At 42.0% G+C, this 26,667-nt stretch overlaps 1 protein-coding gene across 4 annotated transcripts in view; it reads left to right on the top strand.

Moving 5' to 3' along the window:
• Nucleotides 1-26,667, top strand: part of apaf1 (apoptotic peptidase activating factor 1) — a 206,046-nt gene that overhangs the window by 95,779 nt on the left and 83,600 nt on the right. For 3 of the 4 annotated variants that reach the window (XM_068004839.1, XM_068004836.1, XM_068004837.1), the window contains exons 18-22: nucleotides 380-508; nucleotides 5,172-5,297; nucleotides 8,687-8,806; nucleotides 10,301-10,426; nucleotides 18,834-18,941. In XM_068004839.1, the coding sequence (XP_067860940.1) occupies nucleotides 380-508; nucleotides 5,172-5,297; nucleotides 8,687-8,806; nucleotides 10,301-10,426; nucleotides 18,834-18,941 (609 nt within the window). The remainder of the gene's footprint in view (nucleotides 1-379; nucleotides 509-5,171; nucleotides 5,298-8,686; nucleotides 8,807-10,300; nucleotides 10,427-18,833; nucleotides 18,942-26,667) is intronic. The other variant, XM_068004838.1, reaches the window with a different exon arrangement.

Raw genomic sequence — 26,667 nt, forward strand, 5'->3', positions numbered from 1 at the left:
CTCACCTGCACATATGATGCAGTCTGCTGGTGATTCGCCATGCCACCTGCATGTATGATGCAGTCTGCTGTTGATTCGCCATGCCACCTGCACATATTGTACACTTTAAAAAAAAAAGCACCAAAGCAGTTTTGGTCCAATACTAAAAATATTTTTTGAAAATGTGTTGCTTTCATTTACTGTAATCTTTTCTTGTCTTCATATACTTTTCCATGTCCCTGTATGCATGCATAACAGTTTGAATGATTTTGATGCCGAGTAATTTTTGTGGGTGCTGCACATGCTATTTCTAATTGTTGATTTATTTTAACTCTGAATTTATGTCCAAATATCTCATTTCCTAAGTTGTTTGATCCTACAGCACTTTTTTTTTCTTCAGATTTTTGATGTGAAGACTGATGACGTTGTAGCTGAATTAACGACAAGTTCCTACAGCACTATTCAGTCTTGTGATATTTCTCTTACCAGTCCATTACTGGCAGTGGCCTTGTTGCAATATTCTGTAGAGGTATGTGAATGGTCCTGCAGAACTTGCATTTATGTAGTGCTTTTAATGTAGAAAAACACCCCAAGGCATTTTACAGGAAGAAAGGGAATGAACCCAAGTCTTTGCAGGAGAGTTAGGTGAAATGACTGCATGTTTGGTCAAAGACATTGGGCTCGATTTTCGCACCCCCAAGCGGGTACATTCATGGCGGGGGGGGCTCCGAAAATCGGGGATTCCCGGGGCGGGTCCGGAGCCCGGCTCCAACCCGCCCACTTCCGGGTTCCCCAGTGAAGCGCTGACATGCGCGCGCAGCCCCCGCATGTGGGACTCCCACCGGCAATTAAAGCCGGCAGGGTGCCACTTAAAGTAATTAACCAGGTACTTCAGGTCATTTAAAGACCTGATTGATCTGATATTTTGGGAGAGGTGGGATTTTCAAGTCAACTGGGACTGTTTCCCGTACTGGGGGAAACAATCCCAGTTGAAATGGACGTTGTTGCAGCCATCAGCCTGTGGCAGCTGCAAAGGTCCATTTGACAGGTTGGGGGGGTGGGGGGGGGTGTAGGGAGACCCTCACTCATTGCAGGAGGCCACTCTGTCACTTTGGACAAAGTTTGGCCTCCACCACCCTCCTCCTAACAATAAAATTCAACCTACACACGTACACCGGTGTCCAGACACATTTACCTACCTTGCGGACCCCCTCAAATGTACATCTTCCGGATGGGGGCCACAGTAGCTGCAGTTATGACCTCCTCGGAGGACGAACAGCATCACCAGCCTCGCCGGCCATGCCATCCACCTCTGACATGTGGAGCTCCACACACAGTGCCGTGACACATCCACCTGCACAGCAGGAGGGAGGGCAATGGCAGAGAGTGGTGCGTTGCAGAAGGCACTACCCTCACCACAGGGTCCACAGACCGAGGCTCGGCTTCCTGGACCTCTCTGAGCAGCAGTGCACATGGAGGCTCAGAGTCACTCGACATGTAGTTGTGGACATCTGCAGCCTCCTTCATGCCGAGCTGCTCCCGGCTGGCCCGAGCACCATCTTCTTACCTGTCGCTGTCAAAGTCACCACTGCCCTCAACAACTTCTCCTTCCCATCCTTCCTGGGTGCCACCGGGGACATTGCCGATGTCTCTCAGTCGTCTGCACAAAAGAGCCCTGCAAATACACCTACACCCACTCTGCAGTGACACAATGGGTGGCATCAGTTGTGGGTCTTCATTGTGATCCTCAGGAAAGGGCATTATTGCACAAACCAGACAAGATTCGCAGAGACGTGGCAGTAGTGGTTACAATACAATATGTAATGTGAGTTGATCAGAAATTCAATATAAGTAAAAACCATGACAAACCCTCAAACATCCTTGTGCATCCCCTTCATGCTCACGACACGTTTGCCTTATGCTTCCTACTGCACGGATGTGATGCATGCCCTGTGGCTGCAGCACAGGTAGTGGCAGGTTGGGTGAGGCTGACCGTGAAAGAGATGCATGAGAGGGTGAGTATGAGATAGAGTCATGAGATTGTATGAAGATTGGGTTGAGTGGTAGTGGCAGGATGAGTACTGGTGAGGTGAGTAAGTGCAAGTAAGATGAGGATGAGGTTTGAGTGGGTGTGAGGAGTGAAGTGACAGAGTAGTGTTGGCAGTGCAGAAGGAGATGTGGGGTGGGGGCGGTGATGTGGCAGATGGAGTGTAGGGGAATGAATAAGTGTACTCACTTTGGCTGACCTGCTTAGGTCATTCAAGCGCCTCCTGCACTGTATGCAGGTGCGCGATATGTTGGTGGTGCTGGTGACCTCCTCTGCCACCTCGAGCCAGGCTTTCTTGGTGGCAGAGGCAGGCCACTTCCTCCCGCCTGCCCGCTGGGGGGAAGATCTCTGTCCTCCCCCTCCTCCTCACCCCATCCAATAATACCTGGAGTGAGGCATCATTAAACCTGGGAGGAGCCTTCCCCCTGGGCTGCTCCATGCTGTAATTTTGGCTCCTTTCTGCAGCATCAGTCAGTGGAGGACTGCCCCTTTAAATAGGCTCCTCCAGTTGACAGCCTATGATGCGCATGCGCAGTCCGCCCACTGTGCAGCTTTCCAACGCGAAACCCGGAAGCAAGCTGCAATCGTGTGCGGAGCACCCCGATTTCACTGGGCGCGTTACCCACGCGCCCAGTCGACCCCCCGCTGCCCTCCTAATATCGGGCCCATTGTTTTTGAGAAGACCGCTAAAGGCAGAGAATTACATTGAGCAATAGGGCGATTGGGGAGGTAGTTCCAGAGGATAGGGCAAAGACAGCCTGAAGGCTCGGGCACCAATAGTGGGACGGGAGGGAGGTGTACAGAAGACCAGAGTCAAAGGACTGCAAGCATGGGTTGGGACATATGGGAAAATGGTTGAATACTGAACTTATTCTACTCATGAATAATGGGCCCAACGTCTCTTCCTTTTCCAAGAATCATCCCGAACTATTCACATCCTCATTGTGTCCGTTTCCCCAGAAACGCATCCAATATTCACATTGTCTGCTTCAGCAACTTTACCTGGTAACTTGTTACACTTATTATCCTTTCGGTGAAATAAATTCTGCCCAATGTTCTTTTGTATTTCTAACTTCCATTTTTTTTAAACTTGTGTTCCCTGGTATTTGAACCTTTCACTATTTCACAATATACATGGATGAATTTTGTCAATGCACTTCACAAACTTGAAAACTTCAGGTAGGTCATCTGAAAGTCTCTTTTTCAAAGACAAACATGTTCAATTTCCTTAATCTTTCCTCATAACCTACATTTCTGATGCCTGGAATCATCTTTGTTTTTTGCCTCCTCATTTTCAAGAGTAATAATACTCTTCCTTTGATTAGGTGACTAGAACTGCACACAGCATTCTAGATGGCATCTGACCAATATCTTTTATAGCAACAATGCATCATCATTTGATGTATTAGCCCCAGTACCTTGATTACCTTCTTTAATGCAGCTAAGTAGCATGCTGACCGTTTCATAGATTTATCCACTAAAATTCCAGATTTCTTACTAGTGTTAATTTGTGCTTCCTCTTTTATTTCCTTACTCTCGTACCAGTTATTCACACTTATCCACATTTAGTTGTGCCTGGCACCTATTTTCACACTATCTAAGTTCCATTATTCCTCATTACCTCGCAAAAGTGACCCTTGAGGTATTCCACTGTTAACCTCTTCCCAGCCTGTAAAGTTCCCATTTCGGGCTACACTCTGTTTCCTATGTTTAAGCTGCTTTTCTAATGAGCCCATACATTAACTTGTATTCTATGACTCCTTATTCAAGCCTCTAATCACAGATATAGAACTGTCAAAACATTTTCCTAAAACCCAAGTATATAATATCAGCTGCATATCCCAATCCACTGTGTCAGTAAATGCCTTTGAAAATCTCCATTAGGTTAGGACCTGGTAAATGTAACTGCCCTTTCTTTGCTGAGTCTACTTTAACGAATGATACTTCACCCACCATATCCCTCAATATTTTAAAACATGTTTTAAACTTGATTGTAACATGATGAATAACATTTTAAACTGCCTGTAAATGTTAAATAGCACTTTGAAGTCTATCTATATAATCAAAAACATCTCCATAATAAAGAGATATTAACTTAATAAAGCCCATTTTCTCTTGCTTTAGAATCATAAAATGTTGCAGCACAGAAGGAGGCCATTCCACCCAACATGCCTGTACCGACCGGCTTTTTGAAAGAGCTATCCAATTAATCCTACTCCCCTGTTCTTTCCCCATAGCCCTACAAATTTTTCCACTTCAAGTATTTAGACAGTTCCCTTTTAAAAGTTATTTTTGAATCTCTTTCCACCACCCTTTCAGGCAGTGTATTCCAGATCATAACAACTCGCTGCATAAGATTGTTTTCCTCAAGTCGCCTCTGGTTCTTTTGCCGATTACCTTAAATCTGTGTTCTCCGGCTCCGACCCTCCTGTCACTAGAAACAGTTTCTCCTTATTTACCCTATCAAACCCGTTCATGATTTTGAACATCTTTATCAAATCTCCTCTTAACCTTCTCTGCTCTAAGGAGAACAATCCCAGATTCTCTAGGCTCTCTACGTAATTGAAGTCTTTCATCCCTGGTACCATTCTAGTCAATCTCCTCTGCACCCTCTCGAAGGCCTTGACATCCTTCCTAAAGTATGGTGCCCAGAATTGGACACAATACTCCAGCTTGGGCCTAACCAGTGATTTATAAAGGTTTTGCATAACTTCCTTGCTTTTGTACTCTGTGCCTCTATTTATAAAGCCAAGGATCCCGTATGCCTTTTTAACAGCCTTCTCAACTTGTCCTACCATGTGCATCGTACGTACATTTGTACATCCTGCCACATACATCCCCAGGTGTCTTTGTTTCTGCACTCCCTTTAAAATTGTATCATTTAGTTTATATTGCATCTCCTCATTCTTCGTATCGAAGTGAATCACTTCACACTTCTGTATTACATTTCATCTGCTATGTGTCTGCCCATTTCACCAGTCTGTTCCTATCCTCACTGTTCACCACATTTCTGACATTTTGATTCACAATAGCAGTCAATAATTTGCTGTTTCATATGGAACTGCATATCTCATGTATGCCATTTTTGTGACATGGAAATGATTAACCAGCACATTCAATTGTATTTTTGTTCAATTTCCTCTAGCTGTGGGACCTGGAGTTGCGAAAGAGAGTGGGTGACTGCAGCGGTCACTTGAGCTGGGTTCATTGTGTTCGATTCTCAATGGATGGTTCAACACTATTGTCCTCTTCAGATGACCAAACCGTTAGAGTATGTAACTTTTTCTTTTACAATGCAGTGAAGGAATGGGCATTGTGATAAATGAGTATGCATGCAGTGTTGTTTCTAGTTACAATAGAAATGTAATAAATATACAGGACTGGAAGTGGTCCATCTAAATGGTCCCAAAGTTTTATAAGTCTCATGTTGCTCTCTCTTCTACCTGTCAGTCACTTTCTCTGCTAGATATCTATCTAGTTTCCTCTTGTATTTGTCAACACTATCTGCAGTCTGTTTCATAAATTCACATTTCATAATTAAAATCTTTAATATCTGTTCATCTTCTCTGTTCTGAATTTGAATCAATACCTCTAAATATAAAGCTTATGAGTGTGTCCAATATATTAGCATTCAATTTATCTCTGCCCTTTAGAATCGTGAATACCTTAGGTTTCCCTTCAGCATTCTTTTCTCCGCTGTAAATATTTCTAGTTTCCTTAACCTCCCCTTGTATCCCCAGTGTCTAATCCAAGACGTCAGTCTGGTTGTGTCTTGCTGTACTATATCTTCACTGTAGTATAGTGACCGCATTGGCACACACTGTTCTAGGTGGAGTTGGATCTGCGCTTTATAAAATTTCATTAACCCTTCTCAGTACTTGGGAGTGTTACAATGATTGCTTTATATGCCTATACAGATTATTCATAATGATTTATTCCTTAAGAGTAAAGTTCCATACCATTGTAGCCATTTGAGTAACACAAAATAATGAGATTAAGTTAATCTGCTAATTTCAGGAATATGTTTATGGTTGAGTACAGGTCTCAGCTTCTGCAAGCCGCTTGTTGTGAATGTTAACAGGTCCTGATTTGTATATTTTTAAAGCTGCAAGTCTTTCATTATTTAAAGAGTTAGCAAATGCATACCTTTTGAAAGCATTGTCTCTTTTATTTTTCCCCAAGTCTCCTCAAGGCAAGTACTCATCCCGTACACAGTTCCACAGGCACAACAGACCTCCTGTACCTCACTTAACTGACTATTCTTTAAATGGGATCTTAGACAATAATTGTCAGCATGCTGTTAGTCCTTGGAGTCATCACAGTCGAATCCAATCCAATCCTGTCCACACTTTCTAGTAGCGATCATTGGATAATAGAAAGTCAACTGATGTTTTCCTTTCCCTAGTGTATGGAAGCTGAGGCCAATTGTAGTTCCTTTGAATTCAGCCCACTCAGAACAGGTGAGAGATCCAAACCTAGGACTTTCCATTTCTACAAGTCTCAGTGCCGCATACAAGGTGGTGCATTGAGCTATTAAAGCTTTTGTGGAAGCCCACTACTTTCTTTTGAAGCTAATGCTCCAGTATTCCTGAGATGAACAGTAAATCAGTCTGTGGTATGACCCAATGATATCTGGCATGTATGAAAGAGCTAAAGGTATTCCAGTGTTAGCACTGAAAAAAAGATCTTGGAAAGAGATTGGTATCATGTGATCTACTGGTATGGTGTACCATCCTTCCCCCCTAGTGAGTTTGAAGGTTTCCCTCATTCTCAGGATGTGTATACAGTGATCTCTACGCCGTTCAGTAGTACCTACAAGTATTAAGTAACCACAAGAAAAACCTGATACGGTTGTGCCATTAAGACTGCATTCACTTGTGAATGATATATAATTTTATCTAATTTGTTCTCTGTGACGTCAAATGCATGAGGACACAATGGAACTTAAAAAAAATTATGATAATCAGTGATTAAAATAGATTTCGTCTAAAGTTTATAGTTTAGTTCAAATGTTGCTGTGTTGGAACATTCACCAAAATCCATTGATAACTACTTGAAAGCTAGCAGCCTCGCCCTCCCTAGCCATTGTCTCAGGCTAAACCAAGCTGTTTGCAGCCTCAGTGTCCTATTCTACCCTGAGTTGATCTTCCAACCCTTTATCCTCTCCATCATAAAGATGGAGATACTTTCACCTTTGTAGTATTGCCTATCTTTTCCCCTACCTTGCCCATATGCTGCTGAAGCCCTCATCCACCTTTGAAACCTCCAGACTTGACTAGTCCAATGCTCTTCTGCTGGCTTCCTATTCTTCACTTTCTACAAACTTCAGCTTATCTGAAACTGCTGCCCATGTCCTATCCAGCACCAAGTCTTGCTCCCAATCACCCCTTTCCTTGCTGACCCACATTTTTGGCTCATGATGCCACAGTGCTTCAAATGCCTCCTTGGCTATTGGGCCTTTAGTTGAAAATTGCACTTTTTCAAAAAAAAGAGTTGCAGCACAAAAAATGTTGAGTTCTAAAGGAATTTCTTTTCCCTTCCAAAATGTTCTTGAAAAATAAAAGATGGTTTGAACTGTTCTCTTAATTTGCATTTGATTTTGGAAGACAAGTTCCTTGCAGGAGTTCTGTAATATTGTTGACTGTATCATGTCACATTTTAAAGTAGAGCTGTTGCTGTGTTGGGAATAAATTTCAATTGTTCAGTTGCACAAGAGCTTAATGTCACTTTCACCATTTTGACCTCACAGAAGCAACACAATGACATGATCCTTGTACAACTGCATCAAGAGTATAAACCCATAGCACCCATTCCTTCTGAAATGTTCTGTGGTACAACAGTTTTGCAACAGTAATATATGCTGCTGTTTTTTAATAACTTTACGTTGCCAAAAAATCTTCATTTATATCACTACCTGCGTTCATATTTTCACGAAGGCCAAAAATATTGAAATGGAGTCTATTACTTATCTGGGGAAATCACTTGTTATAAAAGCTGGTCCAAATTGGACAAAAGATAAGTGCCAATACCTATGGAGGTGATTGTTGTAGATGAGTTTTTCTTATTGTGTTCTATTAACATTTCAAAATTTACCTTCTTTTGGGGGAGGAAGCAGTCTCTTGCAATAAAATAAACTTGAGTGAATAAGCTGTCTTCTGCATTTCCAAGTAAATAAAGTACACCGCGGTACAGCCATTTCTGTCTTTAATCTCTTTCAGGTCTACTCTAGCTGCTGATTAATTGTAGATTCTTCACTAATTTGCAAGTGCTGATTGTAATTAGTTTTCATAGAACTTTTTGTCGGTTGTACACTGATACACATGCATCACTTTCAAACTGTTAAACATTATTAATTTCCACCTAACAGCATAAACTGTTCCCATCTGTTTCATGGTGATGCATTATATCTTGCAAAATCACAAAAGTTGAAATGTTGTTTTCCTCTTCTGACTTTTTCATGGACATCAAAGGTATTATGCACAAGCAAGATAGTGCTGAGCCTTGCAATATTGCTTTAATAACTTTTAAGCTTTTTCATGAAACTTAATGTCATTTTGTTTCAGTAAAATGGTTACATTGTATTCTGAGAACAGGTTATCACCGTAAGAGATGCATGAATCTCCTTGTTATGATACCTTATATTGCATTTTTTTTTGACAGCTGTGGGAACCCAATGAAGTGCATAGTTCCTCTGCTGTTTCCTTGGTACGCGATATGGATGCAGTCTTCCAGGAGGGTGAAGTCATTGTTTTAGTATCTGATAATAAAAAATGTTTACAGGTAAGCAATCTGTTTTTTCTAATGGAAAAAACATGTTTTGATCTCCTGATAGCTCCCAGCATTTTTGATTCAAACAGCTCTCCTCAGAATGAAGCATTATATTACATGCATTCAAACAGGTGCACTACATATTTAACACTGAGTTTCCCATTTGGTATTTGAGAAAAAAAGTGAGGGCTATTAAAATCTTTAAATTAAAAAAGTTACAATCCACCTACTAAGCATGTTTTCATTGCTTTGTTCTCTGCCCCCTATATATGGAACTGTCTTATTGGCATTGAGTCTCTGCATAGGAAAACAAAATACAGGAAAAAATTAATGGTGAACAAAAAAACAATGCAAGGAAAGTTGATCTGGAAATGAGAGAGGTTAATTTAAAGGTCAGATCACCTGCTGATTTGCTCCTGGGGTTAATGTACAGAACATTCAAAAAGGTAGGTGTGAAGATACAAAAACAGAAAATGCTGGAAATACACAGCTAGTGTTCGATCATACAGCCCTTCAGTTGAACAAGTATTTTAATAGAATTAGAACAAAGGGAGGACGGGAAAGGAAACAAAAACATAAAAGGAAGTACCGATGGAATGACCTGCTTTAATGAAAAGCAGGAGATAGATGATTGAGGTGATCTTGACATCAGAGAACATAAAGAAGTGTTAAAGAAATGAAAGACATTAGCAGAGCAAAGAACATGTGCATAGCCAAGGTGGTGGGAGGCAACCCAAGGAAAAGACAGAGAGATTGGAGACACAAAGTAGAGCAAGTCTGAAAAAACAGAAGGTGGCAAAATAGGGTGGAATCCACTGGCCCCAAAAAGAGGATAAAAACAGGCTCCCACCAAGGGTGAAGACACCCCCACCAGTACTCTGTTCTGACAAAGGGATTGCACCCCAAAGCATCAACCTGCCCTCTTTATACTAGTACCTGAGTGTGAAGATAGTTCAAGTACATTTAACCCAAACTTCTGGTCCACTGTAGCTAGTTGGAGAAAAGTTTTACATTAAATGATTCTTTGGCCACGGAATTGGACAACTTGTATAGAAATTAATATGAACTAATTTTTGAATACTTTGAGCCAATTATGATATGAAATAGTATGGTAAATGAACTTGTGTATATGATGTGATGCACTATGTAATATTTTTCCCACCCCAATAAAGTGAAATATGGGCAGGATCATCTGTCTTCATCTTTTCTTTGTCCAGTAATGTTGCCTCACCACCAACATCTGTTGCTTCCATCTCTCGAATAAAATTAGTGATGTGTGCCATCATCTTTTACCTCAGTAGTTTAATCACTTGGATTTTAATGGGACCAGTAAGTTCCTGTCTATTGAATCTGTTCTGTATTGATCCAATCTAGCTAGGAAATGGCACTTTTGCAACCCTACCGGTGGCTGCATCATTTTCGATGTAATTTGTCATCTTCATTTTGCCTTTTTAGGTCCAAAAATAATTTCAGTATTAACTTCAAATTCTTTTTTATTTGTAACAGCTAATAAATGGAAGAACTGGTGATGTAATGTGTCAAAGTGAGGTCCAGGACTCGCGTATTCGTTGTTGCTGCCTTAATCAGTATGTTAATTTGGCCGCATTTGGACGTGGAGATGGAATCTTAAAGGTATGATTGTTTGATTTAATGTCAAAGCCCTTTCAATGTCAATTGGAAAATATGACTTCTGAATTCATAAGCATGGCATTAATGCTTGTGCCTATTGTCTTGCTTGCAAGCAAAAATTGGCTGACCTTGAAAGTGATGACATCATTAGGTCTGAGTGAGCATGTGACTCGGGTGACATTCAACATCACTATAGGAAACTGCCTGAGTTGAGCATCCACTCAATGGGCTAGCGGGATCACATAGGCTTTTCATTTGAGTATATCTGTCTTGCTGAGACACTTTCCAACTTGTATTCCAAATTTCTGTCTTCTGGAACTTGCTTTTGATTCATTTTGCAAACTGTTATAAGCATACATAAAACCTGTAGCATACCAAAGAAACTATTAATTTGCCTTTTTTAGCAGTGTAGCTCTTCCTCTTGCTAAAAAACATTTTTCTATTTTCTATTTATTTTGCTTATTTTAAATCATCTCTTACTTCCTTCTGTGTCTTCTCCTTCCACAGTCAATGGGGAGGCAGACAATCTGCTCCTGTAGTTTTGCCAGCTGCTGGGATGTGCACAAAACCAGCCCAGGTTGACTTTGTCGGGCTCTAATGGGCAAGATACTGACCTGCCATCCCACTCTCCCCGTGGTATACTCTGATAAATCAAAGGTACAGGAAAGTGAGCCCATTTCCAAACTCTGTGTGGTTCATTGTGTTTGCTCCTGTTCAGTGCCAAATGGTCCATGTTCTCATATAATTAGAATAAGAATACTATAGCCTGCTTGGTGACCTGATGTTTTGTTGGCTCTCATCTGAGTGGCAGACTCAATTTTGCTTTGTTTAAGATTGATGAGAATCCTTCAGGAGGTTGTGGCCTTATTGTTTCTCCCTGAAACATCTTTTTGACTGATGTCACAATTATGTCTATGTAATACAACCACGAATTTCCATGGATGTTTTGGTCTAAGTCAGCTTTAGACTTATTCACTTCACGTAAATTCCACAAAAATAAAACTAGTAGGAGGTGAGGTGAGATCAGATAAAGAGCAGGAAGACCGTATTAACTGATTAACAGCCATTACTTCTAATTAAAAGGTGTGCCTTTCTTAAGACTGTAATAGGCACAAGATGATTATTTAAAGTTGATCACACATGCAGCTACTTTTTGAAAGTATTCCATGTCACCATTCAACATGTATGGTTTTCCGATTTAAAAAAAATAGTTTTGCAAACTCAGTACTCATTAATTATGCAACTTTATGAATATTTATACACATCTGTAGCTTGGAAGTTGACAACTTCCCGCCAACTAAGGATATATTTGGTAAGGCTGAATATGCAAAATTTAAAAAAATGTTATATCTTTAGTTGTAGGCTCTCACAGTTTCACCTTGTAATTTGCTTTCTTTAACTTTCATTTATTTCTGAATTTGCTGTGTGACCAACAGTAATTATCTTGCTACAACAACAACTTGCATTTATATAGAGCCTTTAACGTAGTAAAACATCCCAAGGCACTTCACAGGAGCGTTATCAAACATACTTTGACACCGTGCCACGTTAGGAGATATTAGGACAGGTGACTTGGTCAAAGAGGTAGGTTTTGAGGAGCGTCTTAAAGGAGGAAAAAGAGGCGGAGAGGTTTAGCGAAGGAATTCCAGAGCTTAGGTCCTAGGCAGCTGAAGGCACGGCCGCCAGTGATGGAGCAATTAAAATTGGAGATGCTCAAGAGGCAAGAATTGGATGAGCACAGAGATCTTGGGGGGGTTGTAGGGCAGGAGGAAGGAGGGGCGAGGCCATGGAGGGATTTGAAAACAGGACGAGAATTTTAAAATCGAGGCGTTTCCAGACTGGGAGCCAATATAGGTCAGTGAGCACAGGGGTGTTAGGTGAACGGGATTTAATGCGAGTTAGGATACGGGCAGCAGAGTTGATGAGCTAAAGTTTATGGAGGGTGGAAGATGGGAGGCTGGCCAGGAGAGCATTGGAATAGTCAAGTCTAGAGGTAACAATGGCATGGATGAGCATTTCAGCAGCAGATGAGCTGTGGCAGGGGCGGAGATGGGCGATGTGGTGGAAGTAGGCTGTCTTGGTGATGGAGCGGATACTTCCTTTAAAACCCTGGGATGGAAATCATCTGGTCCTGGGGATTTGTCACTCTTTAGTGCTATTATTTTCTTCATTACTGTTGCTTTACTTATGTTAATTTTATCGAGTCCCTCTCCCCGATTCAATATTAGTTTTCTTGGGATTTCCGGCATGCTATCCTCTTTTTCTACTGTAAATACTGACGCAAAGTAATTATTCAACATGTCCGCCATTTCCCCATTGTCAATGACAGTATCCCCACTTTCAGTTTTTAAGGGGCCAACACTGCTTCTGACCACCCTCTTTTTCCTAATATAACTATAAAAGTTCTTCGTATTGGTTTTGATATCCCTTGCAAGTTTCTTTCATACTCTCTTTTTGTAGCTCTTACTATCTGTTTTGTGACCCTTTGGTGATCTTTGTATCTTTCCCATTCGCCAGGATCTGTGCCATTTTTTGCCTTTTTGTATGCCCTTTCCTTGCGTCTTATACTGTCCCTTACCTCTTTAGTTGTCCATGGCTGTTTTTTTGGGCAAGTAGAGTTCTTGCCCCTCAGGGGTATAAACCGGTTCTGTATCTCGTTAAATATTTCTTTAAACATTTCCCACTGATCATCAGTCGTTTTACCCATTAACAGATTTGTCCAGTTTACTGTGGACAGTCTCTGTCTCATCCCATTGAATTCGGCCTTACCCAAGCCTAGAATCTTAGCAGCTGACTCACTTTTTTCCCTTTCAAACACTACATTGAACTCGATCATGTTATGATCGCTATTGGATAGATGTTCACGCACAGTTAAGCTGTTAACTAAATCTGGTTCATTACTCATTACTAAATCTAGTATGGCTTGCTCCCTTGTTGTCTCTAGGACATACTGCTGTAGAAAACTATCCCGGACACACTCAAGAAATTCACTACCTTTCTGACAGTTGCTAGTCTGCTTTTCCCAATCTATGTGAAGGTTAAAGTCCCCCATTAAGACCACAATGCCTTTCTTACATGCTTGTCTAATCTCTGCATTTATACAATCTAGCACTTCAGAGCTGCTGCCAGTCGTCCTATACACAACGCCCACTATAGTCTTAGATCCTTTCCTATTTCTCAATTCAACCCATAAGGTCTCTGTTGGCTGCTTACCTCTCGTTATATCCTCCTTTATCATTGAATTGATTTCATCTCTAATCACTAAGGCTACTCCTCCCTCTCTTCCATTTTCCCTGTCTCTTCTGTAGACCTTACAACCCGATATATTTAGTTCCCAATCCTGACCATCTTGCAGCCACGACTCAGTAATAGCTATCATGTCATACCCTCCAATTTGAATTTGAACCTGTAGTTCATTTAATTTACTCCTTATACTCAGTGTATTTGTATATAGAATTCTTAGTTGGGCCACACACCCTAGCCTGACCTCCAGCTTTGATGCTGGGATAATCGCTTTATGCCTTCTAGTTTTCACTTTATCTGTAGTGTCTAAAGTACACTTTCTTTCTGCTGCTCTATGCTTTTCCCTTTCACTTGTTCTTGAACAACTGTTTGTACTATTTGTATTGTAAATTTCCCCTGAGTCTTCCCCTCTCTTGCTGCTCTCAACTTTACTCCCTTCTGACTCCCGGTTAAGGTTCCCATCCCCCCGCCACTCTAGTTTAAACCTTCCCCAACAGCACTAGCAAACACCCCCGCGAGGACATTGGTCCCGGTCCTGCTCGGGTGTAACCCGTCTCGCTTGTACAGGTTCCACCTTCCCCAGAACCGGTCCCAATGTCCCAGGAATCTAAATCCCTCCCTCCTACACCATCCCTGCAGCCATGCATTCATCCTGTCTATTCTCCTGTTCCTATACTCACTAACACGTGGCACCGGTAGTAATCCTGAGATCACTACCTTTTGAGGTCCTGCTTTTTAATTTATCTCCTAACTCCTTGAATTCACCTTGCAGGACCTCATCCCTTTTTTTAAACCTATGTCGTTGGTGCTGATATGGACCACAACTACTGGCTGTTCACCCTCCCCCTCCAGAATGCCCTGCAGCCGTTCCGTGACATCCTTGACCCTAGCACCAGGGAGGCAGCATACCATCCTGGAGTCAGGTTTACGGCCGCAGAAACGCCTATCTGTTCCCCTTACAATTGAATCCCCTATCGCTATAGCCCTGCCACTTTTCTTCCTCCCCTCCTGTGCAGCAGAGCCACCCGTGATGCCACAAACTTGGCTCTTGCTGCTTTCCCCTGATAAGCCTTCTCTCCCAACAGTATCCAAAGCAGAATATCTGTTTGAGAGGGAGATGGCCCCAGGGGACTCCTGCTCTACCTGCCTAGTCCTTTTACTCTGCCTGGCGGTCACCCATTTCCTTTTTGCCTGGGTAATCTTTACCTGCGGTGTGACCACCTCACTGAACGTGCTATCCACGATAGTCTCAGCATCACGGATGCTCCACAGTGAAGTGAATCCACCCGCAGCTCCAGCTCCGAAATGCGGTTTGCCAGTAGCTGCAGCTGGACACACTTCCTGCACACATGGTCACCAGGGACACTGGTAGTGTCCATGACTTCCCACACAGTGCAGGAGGAGCATTTCACGGATGCGAGCTCTGCTGCCATGACTTGCCTTAGATTTACACTGCGTTTACCTCTCAGACTCTCCTCCCGCTCTCGGTCTCTCCTTTTATACTGTCCTCACCTCTTGGACTCTCCTGCCTCACCTGTGAAGTCGCACAGTAGTTGTCCCTTGTTGCAGGTCTGCTGCTGCTTCTATCCCCACTCTCAGTCTTCTGCCGCTCAGGTCCGCCGCCGCTCTGCGGAAAAAGTTAGGAAAAGCAAGGCAAAGCAGCACCTTCTTCCCCCCCACTTCACTGAACTCCCACACTTACCAAACTCTGAAGTATCACTCTGTGCTCCTCTGCACTTCGTGCTCGGTTAGCACTAACAGGCCCCTGTTTTTCCACTGTTTGTGACTCAGATGAGTCAGGCCTGCTCCACCTTCAGGAGCCAGTTTAATTTAGCTAACCAATTAACTAACTACAGCAGCTCTCTCTGCTGAAGCCTGACAGAAACTTGAAAATTTAAACTTTAAAATTGAACTTAAACAGTTGATTGCAATTTATACTAGATTTTAAAGAGATTAACCCTTAAACTCCCACACTTACCAAATTCTGAAGTGTTCACTCTGTGCTCCGCTGCACTCCATTTAAAGCTAGTAAACAGGTACAAAACGCAATCAAAAAGGCTAATGGAACGTTGGCCTTTATCGCAAAGAGGCTGGATTACAAAGGAGAGGGAGTTATGCTTCAGTTGTATAGAGCCTTAGTCAGACCCCATCTAGAGTACTGCCTTCAGTTTTGGGCATCACACCTGTAGGGTACCTTTACCCCTCATGCCAATGATCGATGTGACACCAATATGGCACAGCAAAGTTTTATAAAGTTTCACACAAGGGTCAGCTCCATGCGCGCTTAAGCAGTAGTCAGCAGTGCAAAACAAGAGTTATATCACCCACCCCGTTCCAGGTAGAGGCCATGCCCAATTCTTTAAGGAGTCTTGACAGTCACCCCGCCTGGGGTCTCTTCCATCGATACCATTGTAGGCTTGTGGCCTTACCCTGCCCAGGGCTTCCTGTTACCCTGCCCGGGGCTTCCTCTCATCCTGCCCCATCGAGACAAGGTTCCCTTTGTAGGTCTCCAACTCGTAGGCCTTTGACTTTTTTGGATCCAGATCCTCTTCTCCTCAGGGATGCCTGGTTTCACTTCAGGGTCAACCCATGCTCCCATCCGTGTTCTCTACAACCTGACTCTCGTGTGGAGTCTTTCTTTTATGCCTCTTTTGAGGGTGGTTACAGGTGCTATTGTTGACATAGGTGTTTGATCCTATGGAGATCTTGCCAAAAGGCTTGGTGGGCAATTGGGTGTTGAGTATCTTTCAGACAAAGGAAGAAGAGTCGAGCTACTCCTTATCTCTTTCTTTGATGGACAGGGGTGATGGAATAGTCCCCCCCCCCCCCCCCCAATGCCATACCCCTTTGATTGACCAATCACCAGTTGCTACCATTCCCATGGGACTGGCCCCTCAACTTATTCTGTTGTGTTTCTCTCAAGGCCACGTTTAACAACTTCTAGGTCTATTATCTTATACTCCTGTCCGGGCCCAAGGCTGGTAACTCATTTGGACAGTTAGGCTCTTAGCTCGTGGGTATGACTGAGTAACTTGTTAACGTAGCTATGGTTGCAGCTTGTGTGCTGCGCTGGCAATTTCATATTTTCATTAGTTTTATTAAGGGATTTTCAAGGGTTTTTGTAAAGCCTGACAGATTCTAAATTATGTGGTTGATTACTATATACTTGCTTAATTAGTACCAAAGAGAGAAATGTGTACATATAGGGATAGCAAAAGGCACATATCACAAATACACGTGGTACAATGAGTCAAGGTACATGTGCGATTACAGCTTACATTGGTTAACAATCATCAGATGTATGTTTGATTAATACAAAAGGTGAATTACCCAAACTACATATTCACTACAGATTCAACAGATGACAGTATAATCTTACACACCTCAGGGAGGATATATTGGCCTTGGAGAGGGTGCAGTGCAGATTCACCAGAATTATACTGGGGCTTAGAAGGTTAAATTATGAGATCAGCTTTCATGAACTTGGCTTGTATTCCCTTGAGTATGGAAGATTGAGGGATGATCTGACCGAGGTGTCTAAAATGTTAAAATGATTCAATAGGGTAGATACATTGAAACTATTTCCTCAGATGGGGGATTCAAGAACGAGGGGACAAAATATTAAAATTAGAACTAAGCCATTTAAGAGGGAAATCAGGAAGCACTTTTTCATAACATTTGGTGTGGGGTGGGGGTGGGGTGAGGTGGGGTCGGGGGCGGGTGGGGTAAGAGGAAGGAAGGCCTTACAAAAAATGTTCCTTCCACTGGTGATGGTCACATATAAGCAAATGGCCACTCTTAGTTATGTTACTCAGCACAATTCAAAGGATAATTTTCACCATGGGAGAGATTTATTATAATTGTTTTGTCTCAGATTGTGGAATTAAAAATCTTCCTTCCACATGGCACATAGAATAAGTGTCATTGCTACATTATTTATATTCTATTAGCTATTTCCTTAATCTGCAAAAATAGTGTAATATTTTGACTTGATAAAATGCAGATAACACCTGTTATAAATTAAAGGTCTTGTGTAAGTCATTGTAAGTACAAGTGCTATTTCCATTTATGAACATGATTATAACTTATGATTGCGGGCATTTTTGTTAGTCAAGCATATGGTTGCCTCAATTGTGGGAATCCTAACTCCATGAAGTCTCCCATATCTATTGAGCAGTGTCTGAAGAAGTAGATTCTTGACCTTGAAGTCTGTATGTGAAGCTGCAACTACATTATTTTACATAAGTTTAATAATTTTACTGTTTGACAAGTTATTGCCCACCTATATATTTTTGAAATGCTTATGTTGATTTTTGGTGTTTTTAGGGATCTGAAGTGAAAACACTTGCAGCAGTGAAAAATGTTCAATATTTGAAATAATGACATTTGTTTTGTAACCCAATTCATTTCATTTTGGTGGAGCGCTGGGAATTATTTTCAAATGAATGCAATGTGTTTCTCTTTGAAGAAAGTTCTTTTAAAATTCTTTAAGGTCTTATATATATTGTGGAATAACAATTTGTTGCAATCTGATAAGATATAGAGCGCATTGAAAATGTAGCTGCTTACTCAAACAGCGCTATGTTTGCTGTGTTGCATGACTTTGTTATCTTCACTACTGTTTTAAAAAAAAGATACAGTATCCAGAACAGTGCTAGAATATTTCTACGTTATTTGCTGTTTAGCAACTGAAAACTTTTTAAAAACTCTGCATAAATTAACTTTTTACTTGTCCAAAACTGAAGACAATAACTCATTTGTAATTCACTTATTGGATTTTAGTATTGAAGGGAATTGGCAAGAATATGTGTGCTCGGTGGGAGTGCACCCAGGAAATGCAACAGGCTGCAAAGGGTCAGAAGCACCTGGGAAACGGAGAAAGAAACAGAATGGGATCAGAGGCGCAGGGAGAAATAAACTAGTACTACTCGCAAAACTGGCATGTTGTTTGCTTTTCAGAATTAATTTCTACCATAGGACTAGTTTGATTAGATGGCATTGATGTAGAATGAAGATCTGAATGCTAAAATGTCCAATAGCCAAGTGTGTGTGTGTGTGTGTGTGTGTGTGTGTGTGTGTGTGTGTGTGTGTTTTTGCATGCACATTGATGCTTAATGTTGAGTTTTTTGTTAATGGTTTCAATGTTTTTTATATGTTGATGTTGTAGGTAGGCATGAAGTCGGCCAGGTTCGTCCTACAAAACATTGGGTGGAAGAGACTGCAATTCCAGCAGAACCTGTTGATAGCAGTAGGGCTAGAAAATGGCACAGTAAAGGTGCAGGACTAATTTAAGCATGTATAACAATTACATTAACTCTAGGTACCTGCTAAAAGCTACAGCACTGATGTAGTTTCTGAGTGTTGCTGAGAATGACACCTCAGTGGTTTGGAGTAAATAAATGTTTAAAAATTCTTGCATTAAAGTGAAGCTGCTCTGTAGAATTTACCCAATTAATTAGGTTCAATCCTAATGAGAATAAGGAAGGATAAATTTTGAGAGACACTGACTAGAAAATTGCTCAAATTTGACAAGTTATTCCCCACCTGTATATTTTTGAAATACTTATGTCGATTTTTGGTGTTTTTAGGAATCTGAAGTGAAACACTTGCAGCAGTGAAAAATGTTAACTATTTGGAATAATGACATTTGTTTTGTAACCCAATTAATTTCTTTTTGGTGAAAAGCTGGGAATTATTTACAAATGAATGCAATGCGTTTCTCTTTGAAGAAAAATCTTTTAAAATTCTTTGAGGTCTTAGTTTTCTTGTTAAGTCTCTGCTTTTGGAAAAAAAAATGTTTTTTTTTAGTATTAATACATTGTGTTTTTTATAATATAATTCACTAAGATTGAGCATGTGAAAGAATCCCATATGCATCGTTTGTTCTTGGCTTCAGTTGTAAGCACAAGCAATCATCCATAAAAGATTTCCTCCAAGGAATGAGTGATAAATAGAATAATGAATGCTGATGTGGGTAAAAGCAGCATTTAGGTGTTGCTGGTAGTAATTAGAAGCACGGAGAATAAATCCTTAATTAATGTTGCAAATTTTGACCTTTCAGAAATAGAATCCTTGCTGTAACATCAGCAGAACTATTTGTATAGTGACTGGAATTAATGTTTAATTACTCTGTTCGCAAAGATGAATCATTTTATTTTGTCACTCATTTGTTTACAATGAAAGTTAGGATAACACAAACATGACATAAACAAACAGCCATATAGTGCGCATTATTACTTAGTACCAGTTTAATAGCATCCAATTTCCCGTCTACTAAAATACAGTTCTGAAGCACCTCATTTGCTAAAGTTTATTTGTTGTGTTGGAAGCATTTCCTTTCATTAGCTAACAAAGATTTTACTTTGTTTCTGCTAAGCTACCTGAAAATAATTACTGTAACTTTACAAATTGTGACGTTAGTTCTTAACTATTTTCCATTAAATAAAGATTGACTTGTAGGTAGTGAATAAATGTGGTGTTTACTCTCCTCTTCAATGATCTTTATAGCACTTTGTCAGATAATTGCATCACACTGATGTGAAAATATGCTGTTGAATTTTCTTTGTATTTGAACTTTGACTGCATGCAGCAGCAAGAAACATGTTATCTGTTAACATTGTCCCAAGATGCTTCATTTCAATGCTCTATGAGGTCATTTTGTATTATTAGTAAGCAGGTTTTTGCAGACCTAAAGTCAATTTTGTAATTATTTTATGGCTTTAATATGTGCGCATCATTATCAACAGCAGGTTGCATTTACACAAAGCTTTTAAATGTAGAAAATGATCCCAGGAACCTCATAGAGGACGAAAGGAGCAGGCACCGAGCCTTCGTGGGGGCTGAGGAGGAGAGATCAAAAGCTTGGTTGTAGAAATATGTTTTGAGAAGATGGTGGAAAAGGCGGTAGAGTGGCAGAGAGGTTTGGGGAAGGAGTACTGAAGGCAGAATCGAGGCGGCTGAAGTTTCTGCCACTCAATGGTGCTGGAGGGGGTGTAAGGCTGGAAAAAGTTGCAGAGAGTTAGGGTGAAGCAGTGGCTGGGTTTGTAGATAAGGATTGTAAATTCATTCCAGTGGGGGGGATGAAGAGCCGGTGTACATCAGCGAGGTTGGAGATAGTGGGTGAGGATCTTAGTGTGGATGGGTTGCAGATGGCAGAGTTTTGAATGATTTGGAGTTTATGGAAGATGGAGGTTGACAAGGAGGGCATGGAGAAATCTAGTCTAGAGGTGACAAAGTGTGGATTAGGCTTTCTGAGGCAGTGGCAGTAGTGTAGGACCGAGGCAGGCAATGTTGCAGTGGATGAGATATGGTTTAAACTCAACTCTGGTTGAACGGAGCGCCAAGGTTGTGTTCAGCCCAGTTCAACCTGAGCAGCCAAAGATGGGGATGGTGAGAATTGCAAAGATGTGATGTTTTCGATGAGGGCTGAAAGCATTAGCGTTGGTCTTCGTCATGTTAATCTGGTGGAAACTCTGGCGTATTTGTGACAATGATGGACAGGTGGTTCAACAATCAGGGAGGACAAGGAGGGATAATGTGCCATTACAGAGGATATTTTTGCTGACTTTATCCAGGATAGTCTCAGCATTGTGGGCAAGTTAAAAACCAGACTGAGGGGATTTGAACAGGGAATTGTGAGAGTGCTGAGTGCACAACTGAGCAGCAGCTACATGTACAGTAATCTTTGACAAGAAAGGGTGGTTAGACATTAAGTGCTAGTTAGAGAGGACAGATGAGCTATTGAAGGGCTTTTTGAGAAGACGGGTAATGATAGTTTTAAAAGGTAGGGGACATTGCCTGAACATATGAAGCCATTAACAATGTTGCGAACATTGGAGCCAGGCAAGGTAGTTCAGTGGAAAGAGGATGAAGGGGGCAGGAAGAGAAATGAGAGAGAAAGTGGAGTGATGGGGGGGGTTAGAGTTGATATGGGTGATGGGTAGTTGAAGGCATGGGAAGGTGGTGCCTGAGGCAGCTGTGCAGATGGTTTCAGTGTTTGAGCTGAAGAAATCCATGAGGCATTGTTGTTAACAATGAGTGTGGAAGGGGGTTTTACATAGAGAAAAGGAGTCTTGACCTGAGTACTTCATTGGCTGTAAAATGCTTTGGGAAGTCCTGAGCTTGTGAAAGACGTGAGCCATGTGGGAACCAACGACATAGGAATGAAAAGGGTTAAGGTCCTGCATTCAGAGTTTCAGGAGCTAGGGAGAAAGTTAAAAAATAATCTCTAGATTACTCCCAGTGCCACGGGCTAATGAGCAAAGGGATGGTAGGATAAGACAGGATAATGTGTGGCTGGAAAATGGTGCATGAGGGAGGGCTTCAGATTCCTGGGGCATTGGGACCAGTTCTGGGGCAGGAGGGACCTGTCCAAGCCAAACATATTGCACCTCAACCGGGCTGGGACCAGTGTCCTCGCGGTAAGGTTAACTAGTGCTGTGGGGGAGGGTTTAAAATAATTTGGCTGGGAGATGAACACCAGAATTAAACATTAGAGAGGAGAAACAAAGTGACAGAGGACTGGGAGGGACAAATAGCACTAGAGTAAAGAATAGTTCCGAAATAGGAGGAATCAAATAGGGGGCAAATGCATGGCAGTCTGAGATGAGTTTAGAGTGCATGTGCGTAAATGCATGCAATGTGGTAAATAAGGTTGGTGAACTGCAGACACAAGTCACCACATAGGACTATGATATAGTAGCAATAACAGAGACCTGGCTTAAAGAAGGGGAGGATTGGATACTCCTGGCTATTCCTGGCTACAGGGTATTCAGGAAAGATAGAGAAGGAAAGAAAGGAGGGGGGTGTGGCAGTATTGATTAAAGAAACTATTATAGTACTGGAAAGGGATGATCTCGTTGCGGGGTTAAAGACAGAATCTATTTGGTTAGAATTAAGGAACAATAGAGAAACTATTATGCTACTGGGTGTATACTATAGGCCACCAAATAGTGGGAAGGAGATAGTGGAGCAAATTTGCAGGCAAATTACAGAAAGGTGGAAGAACTACAGAGTAATGATAATGGGGTTCTTTAATTATCCCAATATAGACTGGGATAGTAACAGTGTAAAGGGCAAAGAGGGGGAGGAATTCCTGAAATATGTACAAGAGAACTTTAAAGAACAGTGTGTTTTCAGCCCAGCGAGGAAGGAAGCAGTGCTGGCTCCAGTTCCGGGGAATGAAGTGGGGCAAGTGGAGCATGTTTCTGTTGGGGGGAGGGGGGCGGTGGCATTTGGGGACTAGTGATCATAATATCATTAGGTTTGGAATAGTTATGGAAAAGGACAAGGAACAACCAAGTGTAAAAATACTTACCTGGAGGAGGGTTAGTTTCAGTGAGTTAAAAAGGGATTTTGCTTGGTGGATTGGAATAAAAAAATTGGTAGGCAAAACAGTAATTGAACAATGGGAGGCCTTCAAGGAGAAATGGTTCAGGTACAGAGTAGACACATTCTCATGAGGGGGAAAGGAAGGAAATCCAAAGCCAGAGCTCCTTGGATGACTAAAGAGATGGAGATTAAAATGAAACAGAAAAAGGAGGTTTATGACAAATGTAAGGTTCATAATATAGTAGAGAAACAAGTTAAATACTGAAAGTACAGAAGAGATCTTAAAAAAAAAAGGGAATAAGAGGGGCAAAGAGAGAGTATAAGAATAGATTAACGGCTAACAAAAGGGAAGCCAAAAGTCTTTTATAAACATATAAATAGTAAAAGGGTAGTCAAAGGAAGGATGGGACCGATTAGGGATAAAAAAGATCATCTTGTGGAGGCAGAGGGTATGGCTGAGGTGCTAAATGAATGCTTCACATTGGTCTTCACTAGAGAAGAGGATGCTGCCAATGTAGCAGTAAAGGAGAAGGTAGTTGTGATATTAGATAGGATAAAAATAGATAAAGAGGAGGTACTTAAAAGATTGGCAATACTCAAAAGTCGAAAAGTCACCTGCTCCAGATGGAATGCATCCTAGGTTACTGAGAAAAGTCAGGGTAGAAATTATGGAGGCTCTGGCCACAGTCTTCCAATCCTCCTTAGATTATGGGGACGGTGTCAGAGGACTGGAGGATTGCAAATGTCACACCCCTGTTCAAAAAAAGGGAGAGGGATAAACCCGGCAATTAAAGGCCAGTCAGCCTTACGTCACTGATGGGGCAACTTTGAGACTGTAATCCGGGACAAAATTAATTGGTTCTTGGAAAAGTATATGCTAATAATTGAAAGTCAGCACGGATTTGTTAAAGGCAAATCGTGTTTGACTACCTTGATTGAGTTCTTTGATGTAGTAACGAAGAGGGCTGATGATGGTACTGTGGTTGATGTTGTGTATCTAGACATTCAAAAGGCATTTGATAAAGTACCACATAATAAACTTGCAAGCAGAATTAAAGCCCATGGGATTAAAGGGACAGCAGCAGCATGGACACAAAATTGCCTAAGGGACAGAAAGCAGAGAGTAGTGATGAACGTTTGTTTCTCGGAGTGGAGGAAGCTATACAGTGGTGTTGGGACCATTGCTTTTTTTGATGTATGTTAATGACCTGGACTTGTGTATACAGGGTATAATTTCAAAGTTTGCAGATGACACGAAACTCAGGAATGTAGTAAACAATGTGGAGGATAGTAACAAACCTCAGGAGGACATAGACAGATTGGTGAAATGGGCGGACACATGGCAGATGAAATTTAATGCAGAGAAGTGTGAAGTGATATATTTGGTAGGAAGAATGAGGGGAGGCAATATAAACTAAATGGTACAATTCTAAAGGGGTTACAGGAACAGAGAGACCTGGGGGTATATGTACACAAATCTTTGACAGTGGCAGGACAAGTTGAGAAGGCTGTTTTTTTTTAAAAAAAGGCATCTGGGATCCTGGCCTTTATTAATAGAAGGAATCTTACAACACCAGGTTATAGTCCAACAAATTTATTTTAAAATCACAAGCTTTCGGAGATTATCTCCTTCGTCAGATGAATGAATGAAAAGGTTCTCAAATCGCATATCTTATACTATGTTGGGACAGCATCACACCAATCAAAAGGTGTCGTTGTTATTCAAACAGGCCAGTCACGGAGAACAGCACGTCCCAGTACACTCGATATACATTGTGTCTTTTACACAGGCAGGCAGAAAGAAACTCAAAATGGCAGAGAGAGAGAGAGAATTTTAAAAAACATATACATTTTTTCCCCCTTTTTGCTGGTGGGGTTACGTGTAGCGTGACATGAACCCAAGATCCCGGTTGAGGCCGTCCTCATGGGTGCGGAACTTGGCTATCAACTTCTGCTCGACGATTTTGCGTTGTCGTGTGTCTCGAAGGCCGCCTTGGAGAACACTTACCCGAAGATCGGTGGCTGAATGTCCTTGACTGCTAAAGTGTTCCCCGACTGGGAGGGAACCCTCCTGTTTGGCGATTGTTGCGCGGTGTCCGTTCATCCGTTGTCGCAGCGTCTGCATGGTCTCGCCAATGTACCATGCTCCGGGGCATCCTTTCCTGCAACGTATGAGGTAAACAACGTTGGCCGAGTCACAGGAGTATGAACCATGTACCTGGTCGGGATATGACGCTCGACTTGTCGATCGACAGTTCCGATGGGCCACAGCGAAGAATCGCATAGACCTCCTCAGAAGACAAACACGGGACGCAACCAACAGAGTACCCTTCGTCGTCCAGTACTTCCCTGGAGCGGAGAAACTACACCATGTTCTCCGCAGCCTTCAACATGTCATCGATGACGACGAACACCTCACTAAGGCCATCCCCACGCCTCCACTGCTCGCCTTTAAACAGCCACCCAACCTCAAACAGACCATCGTTCGCAGCAAGTTACCCAGTTTTCAGGAGAACAGCGTCCACGACACCACACAACCCTGCCACGGCAACCTCTGCAAGACTTGCCAGATCATCGACACGGATACCACCATCACACGAGAGGACACCACCCACCAGGTACATGGTTCATACTCCTGTGACTCGGCCAACGTTGTTTACCTCATACGTTGCAGGAAAGGATGCCCCGGAGCATGGTACATTGGCGAGACCATGCAGACGCTGCGACAACGGATGAACGGACACCGCGCAACAATCGCCAAACAGGAGGGTTCCCTCCCAGTCGGGGAACACTTTAGCAGTCAAGGACATTCAGCCACCGATCTTCGGGTAAGTGTTCTCCAAGGCGGCCTTCGAGACATACGACAACGCAAAATCGTCGAGCAGAAGTTGATAGCCAAGTTCCGCACCCATGAGGACGGCCTCAACCGGGATCTTGGGTTCATGTCACGCTACACGTAACCCCACCAGCAAAAAGGGGGAAAAAATTTATATGTTTTTTAAAATTCTCTCTCTCTCTCTCTGCCATTTTGAGTTTCTTTCTGCCTGCCTGTGTAAAAGACACAATGTATATCGAGTGTACTGGGACGTGCTGTTCTCCGTGACTGGCCTGTTTGAATAACAACGACACCTTTTGATTGGTGTGATGCTGTCCCAACATAGTATAAGATATGCGATTTGAGAACCTTTTCATTCATTCATCTGACGAAGGAGATAATCTCCGAAAGCTTGTGATTTTAAAATAAATTTGTTGGACTATAACCTGGTGTTGTAAGATTCCTTACATTTGTCCACCCCAGTCCATCACCGGCATCTCCACATCATCTTTATTAATAGAGGCATAGAGCACAAAAGCAAGGAAGTCATGCTAAACCTTTATAAAACACTGGTAGGGGCTCAGCTAGATTATTGTGTTCAATTCTGTGCACCACACTTTAGGAAGGATGTCAAGGCCTTAGAGAGAGTGCAGAAGAGACTTACTAGAATGATACCAGGGATGAGGGACTTCAGTTATGTGGAGAGACTGTTCTCCTTAGAACAGCGAAGGTTAAGAGGAGATTTGGTAGAGGTGTTCAAAATCATGAATGGTTTTGATAGTAAATAAGGAGGAAGTGTTTCCAGTGGCAGAAGGGTTGGTAACCAGAGGACAAAGATTTAAGGTGATTGGCAAAA

Source organism: Heptranchias perlo, chromosome 24 (assembly GCF_035084215.1).
Source record: "Heptranchias perlo isolate sHepPer1 chromosome 24, sHepPer1.hap1, whole genome shotgun sequence".
Lineage (NCBI taxonomy): Eukaryota > Metazoa > Chordata > Chondrichthyes > Hexanchiformes > Hexanchidae > Heptranchias > Heptranchias perlo.